Source organism: Chelon labrosus, assembly GCF_963514085.1.
Source record: "Chelon labrosus genome assembly, chromosome: 20".
In the NCBI taxonomy this organism is placed as follows: Eukaryota; Metazoa; Chordata; class Actinopteri; order Mugiliformes; family Mugilidae; genus Chelon; species Chelon labrosus.
In genome coordinates, this window is record NC_140353.1 from 5,466,901 (window position 1) to 5,491,467 (window position 24,567).

Here is a 24,567-nt window from a genome sequence, read left to right on the forward strand (position 1 = left end):
TTAACCAACATGTATCAAAGTCAATCAAAGTTGCACAGGCTTCAGCTTTTCATTAACACTCCAATGATGAGGTAAAGCATCAACAAGGCATATGCATTTGCTTTTTTAAATATCTTGTAGTTGTAGAAGACGACACAACGCCATCTTTAGCGCTTGAGAAACACCTCAGTATTGACCCGGCCAACAATTTAGCTGACAATACTTGCAGCGTGGACATAGTACCAGATATAATGCCACCTTGCTGCCATCTTAAACTACTTGAAGAAAGCTTCTGCACGATGTTTGATAATTTCAATAGAGATCTACTAATCTATGGTGCTCCGAGTGCTGAGGTACTAATATTTATCTGTGAAATGCAATGCCATTATTAGAACTGTGCAATTTTAGCTTTCTTTCATGCAATGTATTTTTTCTGAACTTTTTTGAGAGCTGTGAATTTGTTTTTCAGAAAGATGAATCCCAGGTGATCTTCAAAAATCCCTTAAGGCCATTTAACGACATGTGCATTCAACTCAATTTTAAAAAGGCATTTGTAAAGTCCTCAAACACTCTTCTGCATAACTGCATTTAAATGTTGGTCTTAGCAGAGACATGCAAGTAATGCCACTGGGGAAACGGGTAAAAAACAACAAAAAAAAACAAAGCTGGGAATGTGCTCCAGGGAAAAACGTTTTTGTTGAAGAAAACCTTTGCTGCTGGTGTAAATGTTGTCAAACTGGCTTCTGGGTTTTCCATATATCCCTCCAGGTTTAGAAAAGAAGTTGCTTAACTAAAAAACACAAGCACAAAATACAAAGAGGAACCAAACTGGGCCTCTTTCCAGTTGACCATTCGCTTTCTACTCAAATAAATACATTACAACATGACTGCTTCCTACTCCCCTAGCACAGCTGTCACACAGCGACTAATGCTCAACGGCACAAAGAGGCCCGAGGGTCTGTGAGCTCGGTGGCTTATCGGTTACAAACTGAAAATACATCCAACAGGGCACACGTCAAACACAGGAAACACCTGTAACAAGTAGATAAACAGAGACCTGACAGATTATATGCACATAAAATACGACAAGCAAGGGCGCTGGAGTGTGAGCTTAATTTATGGGTATTATAAACTTCTAAGTTTGCATTTGGTGCCATCCACTGTCCGTCTGTTGAACATGCCAACATGATTCATAGGTATGAACCAGAATTTGAGTGCATTTCAAGACATTTCTCAAACTTGTGTGAGAAATCCCTATGAAACCTTGCAGCCTGGTCAATGCACTTGCAAATATAACCTGTGGTTAATGATCAGAACCACATTATATTTGCATATGTCAGGTGTTTTACAAGTCTACATCGTTTAAAATACGGGCTTTTGCGCATTTTCTCACCGTGTTTGCTGCAGACGACGTGTCTCATCGTCCTCTCTGTGATTTTTAATTAGATTCAGTGTCCGTAAGGTGGGGCGCATACGCACATGGCATTTTTAAAGGCTTTGCTTGTGCGCACATTGGCGATTTGCGACGCCGCGTAAAACGCATGCAACAATCAACAACCATTGGTTTCAGTTAATTGTTGATATTGTTCAAACTGGATGATTTAACCGCGGGTGCAGTCTCAGTTTAAAAAAACAAAAAAACAGAATGACACAACGCTGATAAATTGGACGCGCACTCGCAGGTAGGGGCTGGGCCAATCACGCGGCGCGCTCTTGGTTCCGTGTTTGGAAATGAAATCACACCCACAACTGTCACAGCGACAGTTCACTTCACACAGGCTGACCAGGAAGTCTCAAAACAACGTCCTGTCTGTCAGCCCCCGATCATGGTATTTGTTTGAAGGCTGCACACCCAATCGAACAATGGTAGGCGAAGTTTATAGTTTTATGTTTGCGATCCAGCATATAGCGTAAAGTTTAGCGGGCGTTTGGAGGCTTGCGGATGTGAAGTGTCCAGAGTTCTTTGGTGTGTTGTCTTGAAAGCAGTTCGTCGTTTTTTTTTCTGTCGTGCAGAGTTTTGGGAACGCACGGAGAGCCTAGTTGTTTTTGATTACATATAACTTTGCTTGTCTGACTGAAAGTCTGCAGCAGTCACTTAGAGTTCTGTCTATATGCATGCACAAAACGTTTTGAAATGCCTCTGTTTTGTCCCTGTCAGACTTAAATTCTGCAAGGACACATTAGAACATATTTAAAAGACAAATAAAATAACATTTTCTGTCTCCACGTTGCACTGTAACACCTGTGTCTATTTTCTGCTGAGCCCACTGGTTCAGGCTGCCGCTTCCTGGCTTCAACACAAAAGGCTTGCATTTCTTTTCTTTTTCTTTCTTTTTCTTTTTTTTCCACATGCTCACACATCACCGAGAAACCAGTTTTAGTGTTTTAGTTATTTATAGCTGCTCACTAACTTTAAATATGTCCCTGCGATTGGTTTGACGTAATATTTGCACACTTCTTAAAATATCAGCGGGCACAGTTTCAAAAGTAGGACTGCGTTCAAATAGGAACTTGAAGGACTTGAGTGATGGTCTTAATTAATAGCAAAAATGATTATGAGGGAAATGGTGAAAGGAGGTTATGTCACGTTGTTCTTTGCAAACATCAAGACCTTTATTTTTCTGAGGTTAAAGGGAGTGATGATGTGGCCCTGTCATGCCTGATCCCTAGAGAGAGAAGCACTGCCTTAGACTAATAATATCCCATGGTACTGACTGGTCCTGCTTTGGTTCTGCTTGCAGCGACTTGTTTCAAAATGAGTAAGAGGAAAGGCAAAGAGATCAGTGATGCGACAGCTTTCAAGAGCCGCAGGGTGACGGCTGTTGAGAATGTTGCACGTGACAAAAACCACCAGGTGCCCTCTTCCAACAGCTTCTGCCACTCCACTAATACGGTGAGTAATCTCCCCCCAATCGATCTCAAACTGGCCTTCGCCTCTTGACCAGCTCGATCAGCGGTTGTGTTTTTGTCTTTCTGTGTTCGCAGGGGGACATCGGCCTCATCGAAAGCATCACTCTAAAGAATTTCATGTGCCACCATTTTCTCGGGCCGTTCCATTTCGGGCCCAATGTGAATTTCATCGTTGGAAACAATGGAAGTAAGAACCGGTTTGGTTTTCTCAGTCTTAAAAGACAGAAGAATCCACTTTAAAAGTCCGTAGCTTCATCTCAGGCCGGACTGTTTAAATATCACGTAGCGCAGAGTGTCACTGTTGTGTATGCAAACTAGATATCATCCATGTTTTCTGTATAAAATCGTCTTAAAACCAAAGCAGATTTTCACGAACGTCTTGAAAATACACAAAGAGAACTCAATCAGTCAGAATGAAACAGAAATATTGGATTTGTGTACTCAGGAAAATAAGTTCATTCATTCATTCATCAATTTTCTGTAACCACATGTCCTCTGGAGGGTCGTGAGGGGAGCTGGAGCCCAACCCGAGTTGTCATTGGGTGAGAGGTAGGGTCAGTCTATAGCAGGGCCCTCACACACTCACACCTATGGCCAATTTAGAATCACCAATTAACCTAACCAGCATGTCTTTGGACGGTGGGAGGAAGCTGGAGTACCTGGAGAGAACCCACGCAGACACAGGGAGAACATGCAAAACTCCACACAGAAAGACCCGATGGATTCAAACCCAGAACCTTCTTGCTGTGAGGCATCAGTGCTAACCACCACACCACTGTGCCGTCCAGCCATCAAACACTATTAAGCAGCACTGTAGATAGATCGATAGCTCATTAATCCAAACTGAAAATTCCAGTTATGCCTCTACACCTTCGATATAACCTGCCCCCCTACAAACCATACGTTACATTCTGTCACCCAAAACCATCAGGGAAGAAAACTGTTGGCAAGGGCACTCACTTTCTAAAAGTACTTGGCAGTTGATGAGAAGAACCATCTGCCTGTTACCGTCTCACTTCAATCAGTCAGATCAACTGACAATGTCATGTGGCAGGAGCAAAAGAAACACAGAAATCCTCAGGGTGGAGTTTTGAAAGTAAGCTTGTAGTTAGCATTGTTGGCGGACAACTCTTTATGACTTAGTAAGAAGATTTCCTCGTCAAAGGCAACCCAACACAAGCCATGCAGCTGGTTGCCGCTAGTTCCTCAACAGACGCTGATTGGTCGGTTCTGCACATCCTGTCCCTTCTAGTGGCCAATAAAGAGTTGACCTGCTTATTTCAGGAAAAACATGTACGATAGTGTTTGTCGAATGTTTTGTTTCCGTACACAAAATGAATGTCAAGAGAAATTTGCAGGTCAAGAAAGTTTTTGTAGCCCTGTGATAGACTGGCGACCTGTCCAGGGTGTACCCCGCCTCTCGCCTGATGACAGCTGGGATAGGCTCCAGCCACCCCCCGCCGCCGCCGCCACCCTTCACAGGACAAGCGGTTACAGAAAATGAATGAATGAAGAAAGTTTTTGTAAAACTGTTGTCGTATAAGACTGAGAAGGCGTCATTAGATCAGCTGCACACCGAAAAGTTTTGCACACGACGTTATCATAACTTTTTCCTCCACCTCGAGTTTCCCACAGCTGCCGATGACCAAGATGTATATTTATAGACAGACGGATTCCTTTCTCTGTTAATCTGCACACAGTTTGGTCTGCAGCTTCAGACTTAGTTTGTTTTGCCTCAGGAGTAATCCAAAACAAGATTTCTGCAATTTAAGGCATGGGTGCAGATCCCGGGGGAGACGGCCCCCCCAATAAAAAATAACCTAAATTATTTGAAATTGAACAAATGTATTTTCAGACTTCACATTCTTCACATTTTAGATTCACAACTAAAAAGAAATGATTGTTATGGTGGGTGGCATGGTATGAGTTGCACACCGGGAAAAAAACAGTCGTCCCCCCCAGTCCTGACATCGGCTCTACACCCCTGCTTTAAGGGTTAAGAGGTAACTGACAACCACAGCGTCTAGGGTTTTAACGTGGCCGTAGACCTTTGATGCATCTCCCCCTACCTTTTCTTTTTCAGTCTAACAAATGCAGACAAATGCTGCAGAAATCATAAAGTAAGATCCAGAACCTAAAGATATTCTTTTAACTCAGGCTAAATCTGCACAAGTGAAAAGATGGAAATAGAGTTTGAATTGGAATTTTTATTTTTTTACAGATCACTTGACTAATCGTTTCAGTTCCAATCCCAAGAAATTAGCAATTCTTCCAAATTACGAAAGTTATTTATAAAGACAGTTTAATCTATATCATATAAGAGGAGATATTAGATATTTAAAGATGTGTCTTCATTTCATTTATGGGGTCTAAAAAGCTCCTAGAGAACCACTCATAGAAGGCAATAATTCAATTCTTAGTAGACCGAGCATTTGTTTATTTAAAAATTGACTTCCTAAGGCATGTCTGCGGCTCTATGATTTGTAATTATTTGCATACAATCTTCAGCCTGAGAGCCACTTCATGTACGTACATGCTTTAAACGCCCTGATTGAATCTATTCTCTTTGTTGATTTCTATTTCCTTCTCAGGTGGGAAAAGTGCCATCCTTACTGCTCTGATCGTAGGCCTCGGCGGAAAGGCCACCGTGACAAACAGAGGGCTGTCGCTGAAGGACTTTGTGAAGACAAACGAAAAGTAAGTGGGACTTTATAATGGTACACACAGTGAGCGGCGTCCTCTTGATACCAGAGTGCCGTCATGAATGTGTTGTGCTCTTCAGTACTGCAGATATCACAGTGAAGCTGAGAAACCGAGGACCGGACGCTTACAAAAAAGACATTTACGGCGACTCCATCGCCATTGAGCATCGGATCTCAGGGGATGGATGTCGGACCTGCAGGCTGAAGAATAAATCAGGTGACCTTCCTGGGACGCTCGGATTTTCTTGAAACCTTTCCTAAATTACGGAAGCACTTCAGTCCAAGTGTCGCCTCTTAATTCTGTGTACATTCTTCACTCTGTCAGGAGTTTCTTCTCTAAACGTGTGCATGGATTTTTATTTGCATGGTGCTGCTCTCCTGCTCTGTAGCGTGTGCGTCGTATATTTACATTCACAGCCGGACTGTTTTCTGTGCGCCGTAAATGTCACTGAGTTATTTGTTATGAACTGCACCAGCGTGTTTCTGAACGAGCACCGAGAAAGATTTGCTTCTGAGCTTGGTCCTTCACTAACTATTTATCAATTAATCAGTGGATTATTTTCTTTAATGTGTCAGTTAAAATGGACTTCTTTAGAGAAGCTGGAGCTTGAGGCATCTATGCTTAACAAGTAATTAATTTTCTGTTAATTATCTATTCATTGGTGCTCTTATACTGAGCCTCGAGTATTCCAGGATAACAAAGGTTTAAACTACATTGCTTGTGTTTTATTTTGTGTTTTAGGACAACTCATCTCAAACAAGAAGGAAGAATTAACGGCCATTTTGGACCATTTTAACATCCAGGTATATGCACATACAGAATACTTTACTTTACTTAGTGTAATTTGACATGGTTGCATGCATGTACTGCTTTTTACAAACCTTAAAAACCTCACCAGGACATTTGTGTGTTTCTTTCAGCTAGATAACCCAGTGTCCATTCTCAGCCAAGAAATGAGTAAACAGTTCCTGCATTCAAAGAATGAATCAGACAAGTACAAGGTACAGCACTTCTGTGTTCGTTCTAAGTTTTGCATTTTTAAAGCCGCAGTGTGGAGCTTTCACATACATAAATGAGTCTCCATTACATTTACGACCTTGTAAAAAGAGATATGTGCCGAACAGACTTATCAGCTAAGCGCTGCAATTAACCAGCGATGAAGAGGAGAGCGCTGTTCGTCTTTAGCAGCTAGGAGTATGGCGGATTTTATGGTGGAGAAACGAAAGTTATCAATGTAACTCAGGTTCCATGAATTCACGCAGAATTAAACAGAGCTTAGGAAGTTTCCAAGAAACGTTCTTAGCCTCCAGATGAAAAGAAAGAAAGGACTGATGGCGAGGACAAACATTTGGATGGACAAAGCCTCTGTGACATCACTCAGTGGATTCCCGAACGGTGGTTCTGAATCTCAGCGTGGCGGCTCCATACGTCGCCGTCTTGGCAACGCTTGACTTCATTTAACTACAGGCTGATTCAAAAATAGGCAAAGAAGTGGTGCATGACGCAGGTGGCTAGACTTTTTAGCAGACAGCCAGAAACCTAGAGGGTTGTTGTTCAAAGCAACTGTGCTTTTAATTATGCACATAAAAGCCGACATACAAATTTAATTGGACGAGTTAGAGGAACTGCAGTTTTTAGCTTTATTCCCCAGGTAACGTCGCTGGTGTTTACAGTGATTGTGTTACTGCTGAGGACAAAAGCTCCGCACTGTAGCTTTCAGGCCTGTGCGGAGAGAAGCTCAGATCAGGAGCATGTGATTTATGCTTAAATGAATCTTTTCTCCTTTTGTTGTTTGTAGTTCTTCATGAAAGCTACTCTGCTGGAACAGATGAAGAGAGATTACATCCACATTAAACACACTAAAACAGTCACACGGCAGCAGGTTGAGAGACAAGAGGAGGTACCGCACCAACACACAAACCTCACGTCAAATCTTTCAATATCGATTCATCATTTTCCGAACCTTAAATCTTCCTAATTTGGAAGTTGTAACTCTTTCTGTGTGCAGTGTCTCAAGGACCTGAAGCAGGAGTTCCTACAGAAGAAAGAACGATATGAAAATCTGGCGTCCTTCAGTGACATGAAGGTGGCTATGGAGAATCTGAAGAAAGCGATGGCGTGGTGTTTGGTAAGAGCTCACGTGTCATCAGGGTGTATTAACAGACCAACAGTGCTGCTTTCTCTAAAGAGAACATTAGTTTAAAGGATGCACTCCTACCAGGCTCATCATTTTCAATAAATTGCCCTATTTGAACATGATGAGGGCTATTTCTCATGGCGTACAGGTCAGCGAGAAGGAGCAGCTCCTGCGGCAGTTGAAGGAGGACATTGAAAAAGAAGAGAATAATCGCAAACATCAGGACAACCTTCAGCTCTGTCAGGTGAGTCGCAAGTGTCCCTCTAATGTTAAATATACACGGGGCTATTTTTAGATGTTGGAGCTCTTCAAACTCTCACCGCCGTGTAAACCGACTGTCCTCCTCTCACAGGGCTGTTTACAGACGCTGACAAAACACACTGTAACTCGCAAGTAATTAATTTTATTGTCTTTGTATTCTCTCTCTCGCAGAACAAGATCATACAAGTAGAGAAGAAGCTCCAGTTCATCAAGAGCAGAACTGACAGTCTGAGAGAGGAACAAGATTCTCTGTCAGAGGGAAATCTTAAATTGAGAGAGCAAATGAAGACTATTAGAAAAGCCCACAAGGAACAGGAGGTATTCAAGCTACGCCTGTGCAAATTTGCATTTTTTGCATTTGTTGATTGATTTAATTTCAGCTAAAGAAAATGTCTTTTCCCGTAGCTCGTTTATTTCCGGGCTCTGAACAAACTCAAGCAGTCAGAGCAAGATCAAAGCCTTCTACTGGAGAAAATTAACAAGTCAAAAACCAGGTAGGGGAGCGCAAGACAAAGAAAGACACTGAATTATGTGTTTCTTTGTAGCACGGTGTTAATTAGTTGTTTTGTTGTGTTTCAGCGAGAGTGTGAACAGTGAGGGAGAGACTGATTATACTAAACAGCAGAAGACCTTATGTGATCTGAGAGAGCAGCTTGCAGAGCTTCAGGACAAATGCTCGCAGCTGAACGAAGAAATTAAGAACAAACATCAGGCGCTTTTCACGGGGAAGGAGGAACGGGACAAGCTGAGGTGCACCGAGTTACATTCGCTTTCACACCAACACGCTGCAGAGGAGGTGTAGTTTGTTCTCGAGTCCGGTGAAGTTTTAATGTTGAGCTCTGTTTGGATTTTCTTCTAGCGTGGAAGAAAGGAACGTCCAGGCGCTGCACGAGTCAAAGCTAAAGAAGAAGAATCAGCTCCTCGCCAGCCGGTCGAACAAACTCAAGCGGTTTGGAGACCTCGTTCCCGACCTGATGAGCTCCATCAACGAGGCTTGTGCCACAGGGCGCTTCCTCAAGAGACCTGTTGGTCCAATAGGTAAATGTATTTCCTCTCTTTTTATTTACTTTTTTAGTTGACTTCTGCTTTATAGCAAAAAAATGGGAAGTTTAACATTTATCTCAATACGATCTGTTTTCTTTAAAAGGTGTAGATGAGAAATTATTGAGTCTGTAGAGTAAATATGCAGCTGCCATTTAGCATTAGGACTTAAAACAGGAGGAAACGGCTAGCCTGGCTAGCTAGCATTAGCTATAAATCTCACAGTATTTGTTATTGTTTGGTGATTTATTGTACGGTTTAAGCAAACATGGTGTAATTGGTGAGCTTCCGGGATGCTGGTAGATGGTTTTATCCTGCTTCCTGTCTTGATGCTAAGCTAAGCTAAGTGGTTGCGTGCAGAAAACTTCATATTTTCTGTACAAACTGACAGAGAAAAGCTGATCTATTTTACTTGCAGTGATTCCATATAAACGACTGTGACTTTCTCTGCATCTTTTAAATCTGATTCCGTTCAGTATATTATCAGTGCGGCAGCTGACAGCCTGTGTGTTTGCTCTCAGGTGCATGTATCAGCTTAAAAGATCCCACGTTAGCCGTGGCCGTGGAGTGCTGCCTGCGGAGCTTCGTCAAGGCCTTCTGCTGTGACAACTACAAAGACGAGGCCGTCCTCCAGGACCTCATGTCCAGCTATTATCCGAAGGGCAACAGGCCGCAGATTATCGTCAGCCCTTTCTCCGATAAACTCTACAACATTCACGGACGGTCAGCGGCATTTGTCGGCTTCTTCCGCCACGTTTTGCGTCCAGTGCATTCTTCTGCTGCTGCTGCTGCTGCTGTGGTTTAAGTATGCATTTTGTTTCCCGTGTCTCACAGGAAGGCGCATCATCCGGAATACCCGTCTGTGCTGGACATAATCACAGCAACGAGCCCGGTCATCATCAACTGCCTGATTGATATGCGAGGGATAGAATCAATTCTCATAATTAAAGTTAGTGTCTCATGAAGATGTGTTTATGTTGAATGATGTAGCAGAGGACGATAATTAGAGGCATGAGTCCCGGAGTACAGAGGACAGCAGTTAGTGGAATTACAGGCAAAATGAGGAAACAATACTCATGATCTGGTGAATGGACCTGCAGACCTTAGGTATATAAATACTGCAGGAGTGGATCAAGTGTGCAGGTAGGCAAGGGAACGGATCCACGCCCAGACAGACGCACGGGACGGACAAGAAACTCTGGGGAGGTGAAAGCAGGACGCCCAGGAGGCCCAGCCCGAACTATGACATTAGTTAATTTTGTCTGTGTTCTGATGTTTGATGTCAGGAAAAGGACAGAGCGAGGAGGGTCATGCAGCAGGGCCGCCCGCCTAAGAACTGCCGCGAGGCCTTCACCGCTGAAGGAGATCAGGTGTATCCGAATCGTTACTACACGTCCGACTTCAACACGGCCATATATCTTGGTGGAGATCTGGAGGCTGAAATCAGGTAGAACCGCTACTGATGTAAAGACTTTGAAAGATGTGCACTGTTTAATAGAGTCGGGGAGGAAGGAGTGGACCCAAGTTGAAACACAGATTTAAGTCGGCTGCTGGCAGTGTGCTTATTCTTTTGGAAAGATACTGAACAGATTATGGTTCACTGTAGGACAGTGGTAGATAAACCAAAGAAGAAACTTTTATTTAAAAAGCAAAAAATGTCAAACTGTTCTTGTACTCCTGTGTTTGTCAGTCCCGATGCTTTATAGACGCTCTCTTGTTTTACGGGAACCTCAGTCCTGCTGGTTTATTTAGGGACGTGGTACATTTACGAGTGCGTCGAGTTCTCATCTGACATAAAAATCGATGGCGTCTGTCGCAGCATGCTGGAGTCAGACCTGGAGAATCACCAGGCTCAGCTGTCCAGGTTTCAGTTCCAAGTGAACTCTGTGACTGAAGACATCGCCAACATGGAGAGCAACCTGAACAGCACCGTCATGACCCTGAAGAAGACCCTGGTCAGTGAGCACTGCTCTCGCGGCATGTGTGCGCGAGTAAGCCGCTGTTGAGGTTTAACTTCATTTTCTTCAGTTGAATCTTTTTATGTTTTCACTGCAGGCCTCTGTGAATCAAATTAAAGCAGCGATAAATGAGCTGGAGACCGCCGGTGAGGAGCAAGTCAACGACATCCGCTCCTTGGTGATCCTTGAGTTTTTATTTTTATCTCTCTCGCTGTCTTTTAAAAGCAAAACAACAGACAAAACTCTGAACATGAATTATTTAACTTTGGTGTTTAAAAATGTGCAGGAAGAAGTTGCCCAAGAGAACCAGCAGAAAATCGAGGCCGAGAAGCAAATCGTTCAAGAGGCAAAGGCGGAGCTTGACCGGCATCGTGAAATGGTGGAGGACGCGGACTCCAAGTATTCTTCTGTTAGGGAACGGGTCGATCAGCTTGCAGAGGAGATGGAGCCACAGAAGGTGCAGTAGTTTGGGATTTTACTTCTGTACCTCTGGTTTTAAACATTTCACATCAGCAATCAGCAATCCTGCAGAAGTGTTGACAGTGAAAGTGATTCATTTTATTTTGTTGGCCTAAAGGATGAGCAGCTGAAATTGGAGGCAGAGTGTGCGAAACATGAACGAAACCTTAAGATTTTAGAGAACAAAGTGAAGGCTCATGAAGACACCATCCAGGCCATGAAAAGCGACCTGGCCCAAAGAGAAGAAGAGCTACAGGTAACAATTTTTTAGATTAAAACCCAGTGTTTGAGCTGTACCGCCGCTAATCGAGTCGGCGAAGAAAAATGTTTTGCCAGATTGTCAACACACACATTGCCTGATGTGATGACAGGAGTACGTGGCCAAAGCGACGGAGATCAGTCCCGAGCGGCACCAGGTGAGCGGCAGCACCAAGAGCATCGACACGGAAATCACTCGACTGAAGAAGAAGATCAAAGTGTACGAGAGCAACCACGGCGAGCAGGAGCAGGTGGTCAGGTGAGAAATCGCAGGATGCATTTTAAACACCTGGGACATCCAGGCTGCTTCGCGTTTCGGTCTGCTTCGCTCCGGAGGCTGAAAACTAGTTTTTCGCTGAGCAGTTTCATCCAACACGTCAGTGCATGCAGAAAACCTGCAGTATGTCCATATCAGGCTTTTTTTTTTTATTATATGATTTTTTATTATGAAGTTTATGCACAACTGAAGCAGTGATAACATCATATACTGAGATATTTTTCTCTTATCTGATTTGGTCTTGTCTTCTTGTCTGGTCTATTCAGGTCTTGTCTTGCCTGGTCTGGCCTGGTCTGGTCTTTCCTGGTCTGGTGTTGCCTGGTCTTGTCTTGTCTTGTCTTGTCTGGTCTGGTCTGGTCTGGTCTTGCCTGGTCTTGCCTGGTCTTGTCTTGTCTGGTTTGGTCTTCTGGTCTTGTCTGGTCTATTCAGGTCTGGTCTTGTCTTCTTGTCTTGTCTTGCCTGGTCTGGCCTGGTCTGGTGTTGCCTGGTCTTGTCTTGTCTTGTCTTGTCTTGCCTGGTCTTGTCTGGTCTGGTCTTGCCTGGTCTTACCTGGTCTTTCCTGGTCCGGTCTTCTCTAGTCTTGTCTTGCCTGGTCTGATCTGGTCTGGTCTGGTCGGGTCTTGTCTTGTCTTGCCTGGTCTGGTCTGGTCTTGTCTTGTCTGGTCTTGCCTGGTCTTGTCTGGTCTGGTCTGGTCTTGTAATGTCTGGTCTTGCCTGGTCTATTGTTGCCTGGTCTGGTCTGGTCTTGTCTTGTCTGCTTGTGCCTGGTCTGGTCTTTCCTGGTCTGGTGTTGCCTGGTCTGGTCTAGTCTGGTCTGGTCTTACCTAGTCTTGCCTGGCCTTTCCTGGTGTGGTCTGATCTGGTATTGTCTTGTCTTGTCTTGTCTTGTCTTGTCTGGTCTATTCTAGTCTGGTCTTGTCTTCTTGTCTTGTCTTGTCTGGTCTTGCCTAGTCTGGCCTGGTGTGGTCTGGTCTTCTCTGGTCTTGTCTTGCCTGGTCTTGTCTTGCCTGGTCTGGTGTTGCCTGGTCTGGTGTTGCCTGGTCTGGTCTTTCCTGGTCTTGCCTGGTCTGGTTTTGCCTGATCTGGTCTTGCCTGATCTGGTCTTGTCTTGTCTTGTCTTGTCTTGTCTTGTCTCCTCCTGTCCCGTCTTAATTATTGTCATTATTTCAACATTTTGAGAGCTTTAATCACAAGATATTGCATGCAAAAACTCTGGTGGCCACTTTATTAGGTACACCTAATGACTTTTAATGCAAAATAAGATACGATGGACCTTTTTTGATCCACAGTGGGGAAATATATAAAACGTTACAGCAGCACAGGTGATAGGAGAGTATCTAGCTTCTATATAAGCTAAGCTAACTAGCTATTTTAGACAGTTTGCTATAGATTAACTGTTTCTTATTTGTGTCAGAAGAGCCATTAAAGAGCTTTCTGGCGTCCGTTAATCCAGTCATTTTCACACGGTTTCAGCTTTGTAATCCACTCATGAAAAAAAAAATGTGTTTCTGTCCACTGAGACTTCTTCCGTCGCCGACTTTTTTCCCCTCCCACATACATTATCTGCCTGTTGGCGATCGCTAAATCTTCTCCTGCCCTCGTTTTTTACACTGAAGTCTGAAGTCGGAAAAAAAAATAAAAATATTCAGGCTATGCCACTTTCTTCCCTGTGACCTGATTAGGGAGTACGCCGAGGCCCTCGCTCTCTACAGAGAGAAAACCAACCAAGTGAGGGATCTGCGGAGGTTCATCGATCGGCTGGATAACATCATGTCAGACAGGCAGAACAGATACAAAATAATGCGTAGGTAAATGACCGCCTTGTACCGTTTGTTCTGGAAGTAAAGTGTTTATTTGAAGGTTTTGCTCTTGTCTGATGCTTCGCTCTTCTTCCCGAAAGGTCCCTCTCAGTCAGATGTAAGTTATACTTCAATAACTTCCTGATAAAGATGAACTGCTGCGGCTCGATGATCTTTGATCACAACAATGAGACCCTCTCCATCTCTGTGAGTTTGTTTATGACTTTATTTTGTTTCTGTTTGTTTTCTAGCATGATTCTGCTTTTTTTGGTTGCCATAATGGAAACAGAATCTTTGAGAAGTCTTAATAGCAATATACAGTACACCGATCAGGCATAACATTATGACCACCTGCCTAATATCGTGTAGGTCTCCCTTGTGCCTCCAAAACAGTTGTAACTCATCAGAGAATGGACATGGACCTTCTGAGGGTGTCCTGTGGTGTCTGGCAACAGAATGTTGTTAGTGGGGGGGTCTTTGAGGGGAGGGGTCTCTGTGGATCATCCCACAGATACTTAATCAGTTTGGGATCTAGTGAATTTGGAGGCCAGGTCAACACCTAGCTGTTCCTTAACTGTTTTTGTGTGTGTGCCTGTGTCAGGCTGCATCCTGCTGGGGATGGCCACTGCCATCAAGGGGTGTCATTGCTAAGGGGTGGGGGTGTCTGCTCTGGTCTAAGTGGGTTCTACATGTCTAAGTAACATCCACACGAAGGAATGCCAGGTCCAGAAGTTTCCCAGCAGAACACTGAATTGTCACAAGATGGTCAATGTTATTCACTTCTCCTGTCAGTGGTCATAATGTTATGGCTGATCATTGTGCAAAGGTGCTCTAAATTACATCTTACTGATAAAAAAAAGACTGTTTTCTGTTTGAACATTTGAAGGTAATATTCTAAGCAAATGTTAAATTTCAAGAAAGATGAATTCATTAAAGGTGAATGCATCAGACTGGTCACTACTCATCCTGGCTTTGGTCGCCAGGACGACGAGACCTGTACAAGTAACACACAAACCCGTTCTGACTCAAAGGTAAAGCCTCCAGGCAGAGAGGAGGATGGCGTGAGTGACATGAGGTCGCTGTCCGGAGGCGAGCGCTCCTTCTCCACCGTTTGCTTCATGCTCTCCCTGTGGGAGATCACAGAGTCGCCCTTCAGGTGCCTCGATGAGTTCGACGTCTACATGGTGAGCTCACAACGAAAAGATTAAAAACCCAACGTGATGGGGCAGACGCGCAATTTATTTTATTTATTTATTTTAAAGCTTTTACTCACTTGGATTAACGAGTCCCTTTTAATTACACCCCTGCAGGACATGCACAACCGGAGGATCTGTCTGGATCTCCTCCTGGAGCTGTCAGAGCGGCAGCACCTTCGTCAGTTCATCTTCATCACTCCGCTGACCACCAGGTGACGCTCGTCTCAGTTTCGGACTTTTATTTATTTATTTATTTATTTATTTAATTTGACTTTTATTTATACACCATTTTGACCGTGGAGGCTAATGTTTGCTATTAGAACAATTAAAGTAATTCTTGTAATAATTAATAATTTTAAAAACTGTAAAAAAAAAAAAAAAAATGGCAATAAATAAATAAAAATAGTAATTCTATTTTATTTAGAATTTAACTGATTTACAGTTATATGAGTGTTTTTTTTAATCCAAAATTATTTGTTGTTAATTCTGCAGAAATCCTTTTAATTGCATCATTTTAATACTAAATTGTTTCATCTAATATTAATTTCCATTTACAAAACAGTGAAACAGTCTTTATTTATTTATCGTGCCGCCCTCGATGCCGCCGTATTTTTTTGCACGCTTTCGCAGTTAAACTTCCTCTTGTCCGTGTTTGGGTTTAAAAACGAATTCAGCATCAGTATTGTCAAATAATAACTGATCAAATGGTTTGTGCCTTTACAGCAATCTACCCAAAACAGACCTCATCAAAATCCACCAGCTTCGGGATCCAGAAAGAGAGCGGGGTCAGACGGGAGATGAAGACGAGCGGCCGCAGCACAGAGCCTTAATGTAGTGACAGATAATGAATGTTCACGTGCACTATTACTGTATCTAGCAGTGTTATCATATGTTCTAATGTGTTTTTAAAGGGGATACTTGCTTTTACAAAAGCCGGGACAAAACGCTTTGTTAAAGGGGAACTACGTTTTTTTACAACCTGGACCTTATTTCTGGCATAAAATACGATCGGTTACTCACCCATATAACTTTTTGTGTCATTTGGAGTCATTCGGACGATATGTCGATCTGCGTATATCCATATAGTGGGAGTGAATGGGGCACCGAAAAACAGCCGCTAAATAACGCATTATCTCCAGCGAAACTTGTTCATTTCACCGATATTTTGTTATGAGACGCTAGTGCTATTCCCCGTTGAGTCCGGAGTTACCTGTTATCATCAGCGGTCAGCTTGTTTACCTGGAATTTGCTACTGCTATTTTTTTGCAACATGGCTGAATATTTCTCCAATTCTGAGGTTGTGGACGAACCATAGCAGTTGCAAATTACAGGTAAACAAGCTGACCGTCGCAGGTGTGCGCGGCGCTCAGAATATTGGTGAAATGAACGAGTTTTGCAACAGATAATGCGTTATTTTGAGGCTGCGTTTCGGTGCCCCAGTCACTCCCACTACATGGATATACGCAGATCGAAATATCTCCCGAACAAAGGTTATATGGGTGAGTAAACGATCGTATTTCATGCCAGAAATAAGGTCCAGGTTGTAAAAAAATTATAATTCTCCTTTAAGTTTCCATTTAAATCTTTACGATGTTTTTCTAAAGAGAGAGAGGAGCGTGTATTCTGAAGGTTAAAGAAAGGTCACAGGTCTGATTTCTGCTGCATAACCATCACTCTAAGGAAAGGAAGCACACTCTCGGGTCAGGTCAGGTCCAGGTTGGGTTTGGGTCAGATATTGGATTTTGAGTTCTCAGTTTATGAAATTAGTGATGGTCAATGATGCAGTTTTTCACCTTTTCCTTTCCCAAAAGGTAAGACCTCTTTTAATAATGAAGTACTGAGTAATAACGTTTGTGGATCATTAGACTTTTTCTTTGTTAAATTTTAGACAGTTTTTGTTGTCAATAAGAGTTGTTAATTTTTTTATGAATATGTTATAATATATGTTATAATGAAAGCGTTTTTAAAAAGATGTCGTCTAGACTCTTAATCTCTCTACTCTGCCGGCCAGTGTTAATATAACAATGGACAATGTTGCTGTTGAGAGTCGCACTATAAGCATCTACACTCGGCAAGGGAAGGCAGTTTTAATCTGTGCTAGCCCTCGCCATCCAGTGACTGTCAGCGAAGAACCTGAAAACCATTGTTGCAATAAATCTGAAGTAGAAAATAATAATAAAAAAAAAGCCGTTCCATCCACGCGTTTCATTTATCCATCATTTATCCATCCACGCACTGCAGCACATCTCCGACACAATCCAGACACTCCTCCCTCTTCTCCATTAACTCCACCTGCCAGCGACGTGTCTTTTGAAAAAGCCCGTTGATGGTTTATTCGTTTTAATCACTACAGATTTGATTTCGGGTGCAACACATGCCACATGTATAAAAGAATACAGTCACTTGTATTATGATTTCTCATATTTGATATAAACATTTACTTGACAAAGAATCTTGACATGGTGACAGGACTGGGGTTTATAAATAATACAGACACTGATAAAGTGAGGTTTGGGTTTCAGCTATGTGTTGTGTCACGTACAGAACGATGAAAAGCTCCTGCAACCTCCGCTGCTGTAAGTGGACTACAAGCAGACACTCGGTCCGTGCTTGCATAGCCTAGAAATGGGGAAGCGAGACTGTGAAAACGGATTCTCTGCACTAGCTTCAACCTCTATCGTCGACCCAGCTGAAGAATCTCTTTCAAGCAACCACCTCTCTTTAGGGTCCTGCATCTTTAATGACTGCTGCGGAACGGAATAGATCAGAAGATGAGATCTTTCAATAAAAAGTTTCTCCTTACAAAAAAGTCTTATACCAAGGAATGCAGTGTGTCCAGTAAACATATATGAGGCTTTTTAATTCATTTATTTCTCCTCTTTTTGCTGCTTTGGAAGTGGAGCCCCTCTCACAAGGTTCCCAGCCTCGAGAGCGAGCTCCCAGCAATGAGGTCAAAAAGCCAAGACTGTACTCGTTTTGCAGTGCTCTTCATTTCTGTAAACATGTTGATATGTACCCGGTAAAGTTAAATCAAATAAGCAGCCCCGAAAAAAAAAAAGGAGACAATTTTGGATCGTTGCCGAGAATAACGTGCGAGCACTCTGCCCTAATGACAGCTGTAATTTTGGCCTTTCTTCTAGATTAAGCGGCTGCGGCGCAATAATATAATCATAAAGGATGCTCTGTAAATATATTTCTGCTCATCCCAGAAGTCACTGAAGCAAAACGTAATACGATGTTTATGCGAAAGCTCTTCCCTCGGAGATTGGCCCACAACTGTAACCCGGATATCGTTCGAACACTCAAGTGTCACACATAAACGTGTTACCGAATGGAGGGACGCATGCTCCCACGTTACTGGAGGTGAACTAACGACCTAATGAGTCACATACTGTACAGCCCATGCAACAATACTAAATGAATTTAGTGTGAGGGTTTCTCTTTTATAACCACCTAAAGATGCAAAAGGTAAAGAGATTATATTTTTTGACACGTAATATATGCATGCAAAGAACCTACTCTTCTTGGTTCCATCGTGTGAAAACATCTGGAACAGACAGGAGCCTCTCTATCCTCCAAGAGCTCAACAAGTCTGGATAGTAGAGACAGTTACAATTATCATAGGAATTATTGTTTTGTTACTATTATGTAAAGCGTACAGCAGTTGCAGCAGTGAACACTGGGGTATCCTAAATACTGCAGAAACATAATTTAATGCAGTGCTCCACCGATATACAAGCTAGGGTCGAGTGGGAATGTATAGGGTCACTGTGCACAAATCACATTGGCATGTTCTGAAATAGAAATGTATGATATCTTATAGCTATATTCAAAATTATTCAGCAGTTGACATTCTCATGCATACAACCACAAAAAGCGAGTCCATTGAAAAATAGTCCAAGCATTGTTTTTTTTTTTCTTTTTTGTTGTTTTCCTGTGGAAATGGCAGAGAACCTAATGAGACATTAAACCGTGTGCTGCTGTCCAGAGTGTGTGGATACAGACGGTGGGGGGAAGAGAGGTGCGAGCAGGGGAGTGGGGTGGTGGTAGTGGTGGGGGGTGCGTCTCACTTCTGCATGTCACACTGCAACAGGAGCACGATGGACGGGTCGCTCTTCGCCGCCTCCTTGAACTCCTCCAGCGAGATCTGGTCGTCGTTGTTTTTATCCATTTTGCTGAAGATCTTGTCCACCCGCTGCTCTGGTGTCAGGCCGTCCTCGTTCATCTTCATCATGATCACAGTGCCCACCATTTTGTAGATAGCCTGTGGGCGAGGCGCAGCGAGAAATTAGCTGAGGATTTGCGGGTTTGCTGTGTGAAAATGCAGTGAAGCCTACGTGTGTTCGTGAGTGAACCCTAATCTGCTGGTGTTTGGTTTTGCAGGTGCACGACGTGGAGTCACAGGATTCTCGGACGACTGATTGTCACCATCTTGGCAGAGCCTAACTCCACCTAACTCCCGGCTAATTTAAAGAGTTGGCGCGTGACTATAGATGAGGGGGACTGGTGACGACTAAACAGGTTGTTAGCAACCTGTGATGGCACCCGCCTGTCCCTTCATTGTTTGTGCCGTTTGGCCCTAATATAAGGTGAGTGAGTTATATAAAACTTCCATCATGTACTACTGTTACGATTAATTGTGGAATTAGCAAAAACATCAGCTCTAAATCACTTTAACATGGACAGGTATGGGGAGTGACTCGGTTTCGGAGCCAGCCCTCAAGTGGCCGTTAGAGGAACTGCAGTTTTTCTTGGCTTACAAGTGTTAAATCCCACTGTAAACAAATAACAACTAAGATTTTAAATAAAAGGGAACTATTTTTTAGTATATTCCACATATTTCTGCTGCAATAAGATAAATAATCTTTACTAAAGATAATAGATTCTAATGTAAACAATGTTACTTAGCTAAAAGCAGCAAAAACGTATAACGGTAGAAACAGCTGAAAGCAAAATACTGACAATTTAAAACCTCTTCTATGTAATTACAGAGGCATATTTTGAAAACAATAGGTTTTACGAATCGAATGTGTGCCTCGGGTGTATCTTTGCAATAAAACACTATATTTATCACTACAGCAATATGTTCCGATATCACCGATACGTATCAGATTTACTTTCCTGATTTCTCTGTCCACAAATAGCCCAGTGCAACTCAATACAGCTGCAGTTTTGTCATTACGAAACTGTGCCCGTAGTCAAGGCGTTGCAGGTGTGCAGGAGACTGATAACAACACGAAAAGCAGAGCCAGTCCCCTGATGAGTGAAGGCTTAATGACTCGATAATCCCCTCACCTCGATTATCTCCAGCATCTCCACTCTGGTGATTTTGCCGTCGCCATCCAGGTCATACATGTTGAAGGCCCAGTTGAGTTTCTGCTCAAAGCTGCCACGGGATGTGATGGACAGGGCGCAGATGAACTCTCGGAAGTCGATGGTCCCGTCTCCGTTTTTGTCAAAGGTTCTGAAGGCGTGCTGCGCGAACTTTGATGCGTCGCCGTAAGGGAAGAACTGCAGATGTGAAAGTGATGTGCTCAGTAATTCAGTCGGAGCTTTGTTGTGACAGTTTACGAGGGAAAATGGCTGCAGCGCGGTCAAACTTTCAGACAGATAACTCTAACAGATGTACAAGAAGCAGAGGCCGCTGGTGCACACAAACCTTGACATAAAGCTGCTGGAACTCGTCCAGATTCAGCCTGCCACTGGGGCAGTCTTTCAGGAAGCCTTTGTACCACTGCTTCAGCTCATGTTCGTTAAACTCTGTGCTCTTCACCAGATCCTCCATCACCTCGGGAGTCAGCTTGCTGTTCTGCTTTCCCATGGTTCCTGTGGTGCAAGAACATGTGAATAATGCATTTCTCTATGCTTCAGCAATGGCCGTACAAAAAAAATTTTTTATTTCCACTTCAAACACGACTACAGAGACTAAATATGTTTTTTTTTCTTTTCTTGGATGACAGAAAATATTTCCCCGGTGTTCACGTTCTATTTCTGTCCCCTCCGCCTGTTTGTGCCAGTCTGTGGCCCGGGTAGCACTGACCTGGATCATAACTGTCAGAGCATATCCAGTTCATCAAATGTTCGATCGCTGCTATCAAGTTTCCACTGCAAACGCTGTCCTATAGTCTGACAGTGACAACAAAGCCTGGGCTTGGTTGTAAAAAAAAAAAGGCGCTGCTGCTTCTGCTGCGGAAAATCCACAGACCTGAGTAAGGGCAGCATGCAGGAGCACACAGCAGGCCTTCTGTAATCTGGATCAGAGGGGAATATAGCTTATAACTGAGTGGTCTGTCTGTAATATAGTGTTTAAAGCAGCTGTGGGAAATCCACACACCAATCAGCCTGGATTTGTTTGTTATCCACACTGAAGGCCCTCAGTAGCAATCATGACAACTTGAGCAACCACACCAGAGCAGCCCGTCAGAATCCCCACATTCATTAATTATTGACTCATGATGTGGCAAATGACATAAGGTGGCAGAGAATGCGTCAATTTCCCAATACATAATTTAACAAATGAGGCAGCAGATTATGATTTACATAACCCAACGCAGGCCATGGCGGGAATGTCCACCACTGGAGACCAACATATGGTCCACGTCTCTGCAGCGGCAATGACAGCAGGCTGGACAGCTCCACCACACCACACACAGCACTGCATTGGCTTGGGCCTTCCACAACAAGCAGCAGAAATGTGTGCTGCAGCCAAAATCAGTGCAAACCCCATCTTTTAATGTGCATCCCCAGCGTGCTACAGAACCAGTCCTGGCGAGCATGAGTGGTAATTACAGGAACTGATCTTGGGTGTTATCTCTAATATAGGCAGCAGTGAATGACCTTGAGGACAAACATTTTTTTTTTTTTTTTTGCAGGAAGATGACAAAACTGTTTCACGGAGCGTTGAGCTGGGAAGACAGCTCGACAACACGCAACTGCGGCGTTTTAAGCGTACACCCGCCACATACCCAAACAGGCCACATGTATGTACGAGCCGTTCTGCCGAACTCAAGCCAGCAGATGCTGTTTTATTTCACGCTTTGGGCAATGACATCTGAGTTAATGCTATTAAAGCTAACCGCCTCCTGTGGGAGAGCAGAGAGGGAGACGCTGCTGCTGCTGCTGCTGCATTCCGATGGAAACGACGCAGTGAGAGCATTTTCAGATTAGATCCCTCCATCCTGCTCCTAATGGCATCTTTTTCTGTGCGCATCGGAGCGACAAACACGTCTAAAAATGTAATAACCAAACAGACCTATTTTTAAAACACGAGGCAGCTCCCCGGGCGCCGCCGCCGCCGCAGAGCCGCACAGGAGGCGCACAAAAAGCCAATTAATTGCGCAAATCTTCATGACATTTCGTCCATTCGTCAAATAAATCGCTCGCCGTCTTATTTCTGCTTTCCTGGTTGTTTCCAGGCAAAACGCAGAGGCTTCGTTTTAAGGGATGCGCAGGTGTCAGTGAGCCAGCCCTCTCCCCAATCTCCATTCATTCACACAGAAGGAAAATATGAAACATAATGCGCGACACATTAACGCAAACCATTCACCGCGCCGTGCATGTATAACCCCAACAAAACCATTTACATGTGCAGGCAGACACTCCTTACCTTATTACAGCCTATATTTGGAGATTCTCTATCGCAGTGAATCTGCTCTGGCTTCTGCAAACTACAGAAAACCCCCCTTCCGATGGAAACGTTTGCCCAAAAGGGATTATTCTCAACACTGCTCGCCTCCTTTAGAGAAAAAAAAAAACACCCGCTAATGAAAATTCTGGATTTTCCCCGACGTTATTCCAGATGAGGCGCAGCAGGGACCGATCCCACGCCAGTCTTTGGTTATGCGACTTACAGGAGCGCGGCGTCACCCGTGTGCATCACAGCCTGATCATAAGTTCACCGTTGCTCTGCCGCTCGGTTTGGGTTCAGCTGGATCCTGTCACGTTATGACCGGATCCTTCATCGTGATGAGGATGGTCAGCCTGAGATTTCATCATCAGGGAATAAACACGTTGGATCGTGGTGTGGGTAAACAATGCGCAAGATTGTGCGCTGCGTCTAAATGAACTAATTAGGATTCAAAAGACTCAGTGGTGAAATATTTAGGTCCTTTGGTCATTACACGTTGCCAAGAAGATTGATTAATTTGATGAGCAACCAGGGGCTCTTAAAGCAGGGCTGTGCAAGGTCATATTCGTAAGATGTGACCACACAACCACTTAAATGTTCTTATTTTGCTTTGTTTAAAACCTTCAGATTCATCCTAAACTCAAGATCTCAGCTATCCCCCAGAGCCTTCAGCTGTTTCCCTTGTGTGTCCCCAAGGTCATTAAAAATTATTTGGACTATTAATTTATTTAGATTTGGTTTCAAACCCTTTTACTTTACCTTCAGGAAGTGGAGTCTTAGTGGGGAAATGCTGGATTCACCTCAAAGTACTAATATTAATAGTAGAAATTATGAAATTGGCCAAATATAATGTGGATCATCAAGAAATAGGTTCAAATCTTGTCAAATTTTTTCTCAAACAATGTTCACGTTCCCTCGTGTTTATTCGGAAAGAGCCAATGTTGGCTGCAGTTGTTCCTCTTGTGTATTTAAGCGTTTCCAGAGTGACTCCACGAACCTCTTGTCCTCTTTAAAACGGCCCCATCCCTCACAGCAAGTGACCGATCAAGCATAATATTATGACCACCTTCCTTATATTGTGTAAGTCTCCCTTGTGGATCCAAAAAAGTTGTGACTCATCAGAGAATGGACATGGGCCTTCTGAGGGTGTCCTGTGGTGTCTGGTAACAGGGTGTTGTTAGTGGGGGGGGGGGGGTGGGGGGGGGGGTGATTTGAGGGGAGGGGCCTCTGTGGTTCATCCCACAGATACTTGATCAATTTGGGATCTAGTGAATTTGGAGGCCAGGTCAACACCTTGTGCTGTTCTTCATGTTTTTTTTAGTTCTTCCTCAAGCATTTTTGTGTGTGTGCCTGTGTCAGGCTGCATCCTGCTGGGGGAGTGTCATTGCTATGGGGTGGGGGTGTCTGGTCTGGTCTAGGTGGGTGCTACATGTCTAAGTAACATCAACACGAATGAATGCCACGTCCAAAGGTTTCCCAGTGGAACACTGAATTGTCACAAGATGGTCGATGTTATTTACTTCTCTTATCACTGGTTTTAATGTTGTGGCTGATCAGTGTAAACTTTAATCTAATATTTCCCCCGGGATAGTTAAAAAAAAAATCTAAATTTGACTAAAGGTTCATCAGCTCGCCTAAAAAAAGACCTTAGGTTCTGCTGACCCGATTAAGAGCCTTTGTCAGAATCCATCTTCTAATTGTTATTTGAGCTCATAAACATGATGCATGTTCCTGATCTAAAATGATGCATCAAATAATCACCAAGCAAAACCCTGGGATATAATATTTCAGGAAATATTAGACAATGCAAAGATTAGGAGACAAACAGTTGTTTTTAACGGCAGACATCTTGGCTCAAAGCGTCCCAGCAGCAGCAGCATGCACATTACCAGGACCTTGAAACTGAAGAAGCTAAATGGAATTCAGCCGTCATTAAACATATCGTAATGGATGTCAAAATGT

At 43.4% G+C, this 24,567-nt stretch overlaps 2 protein-coding genes across 4 annotated transcripts; one reads left to right on the forward strand and one right to left on the reverse strand.

Moving 5' to 3' along the window:
- Window positions 1-1,679: 1,679 nt before the first annotated feature.
- Window positions 1,680-17,175, forward strand: smc6 (structural maintenance of chromosomes 6). Of its 2 annotated transcripts, XM_084569505.1 has the most exons (27): window positions 1,680-1,845; window positions 2,721-2,872; window positions 2,965-3,076; window positions 5,481-5,586; window positions 5,672-5,808; window positions 6,334-6,395; window positions 6,513-6,593; window positions 7,391-7,492; window positions 7,601-7,720; window positions 7,878-7,973; window positions 8,162-8,308; window positions 8,396-8,484; window positions 8,570-8,740; window positions 8,850-9,028; window positions 9,553-9,754; window positions 9,866-9,980; window positions 10,318-10,478; window positions 10,851-10,986; window positions 11,087-11,167; window positions 11,276-11,446; window positions 11,567-11,704; window positions 11,820-11,965; window positions 13,666-13,791; window positions 13,884-13,989; window positions 14,814-14,966; window positions 15,093-15,190; window positions 15,702-17,175. In XM_084569505.1, the coding sequence occupies exons 2-27, from the start codon at window positions 2,735-2,737 to the stop codon at window positions 15,811-15,813; spliced, it is 3,285 nt and encodes a 1,094-aa protein (XP_084425631.1). In that variant the 5' UTR covers window positions 1,680-1,845; window positions 2,721-2,734; the 3' UTR covers window positions 15,814-17,175. The 2 variants fall into 2 exon arrangements, with proteins under 2 accessions (XP_084425631.1, XP_084425632.1); XM_084569506.1 differs by lacking the exons at window positions 13,884-13,989; window positions 14,814-14,966; window positions 15,093-15,190; window positions 15,702-17,175 and having other exon boundaries at window positions 12,250-13,693.
- Window positions 17,176-19,044: 1,869 nt separating this feature from the next.
- On the reverse strand, window positions 19,045-21,183 carry vsnl1b (visinin-like 1b; the record flags this gene model as incomplete). 2 transcript variants are annotated; one of them, XM_084569749.1, is made up of 3 exons in its annotated part: window positions 20,638-21,183; window positions 20,274-20,489; window positions 19,045-19,242 (listed from the first exon to the last, which is right to left on the reverse strand). In XM_084569749.1, the coding sequence occupies exons 1-3, from the start codon at window positions 20,797-20,799 to the stop codon at window positions 19,045-19,047; spliced, it is 576 nt and encodes a 191-aa protein (XP_084425875.1). In that variant the 5' UTR covers window positions 20,800-21,183. The 2 variants fall into 2 exon arrangements, with proteins under 2 accessions (XP_084425875.1, XP_084425876.1); XM_084569750.1 differs by lacking the exon at window positions 20,274-20,489.
- Between the last annotated feature and the right edge of the window lie 3,384 nt (window positions 21,184-24,567).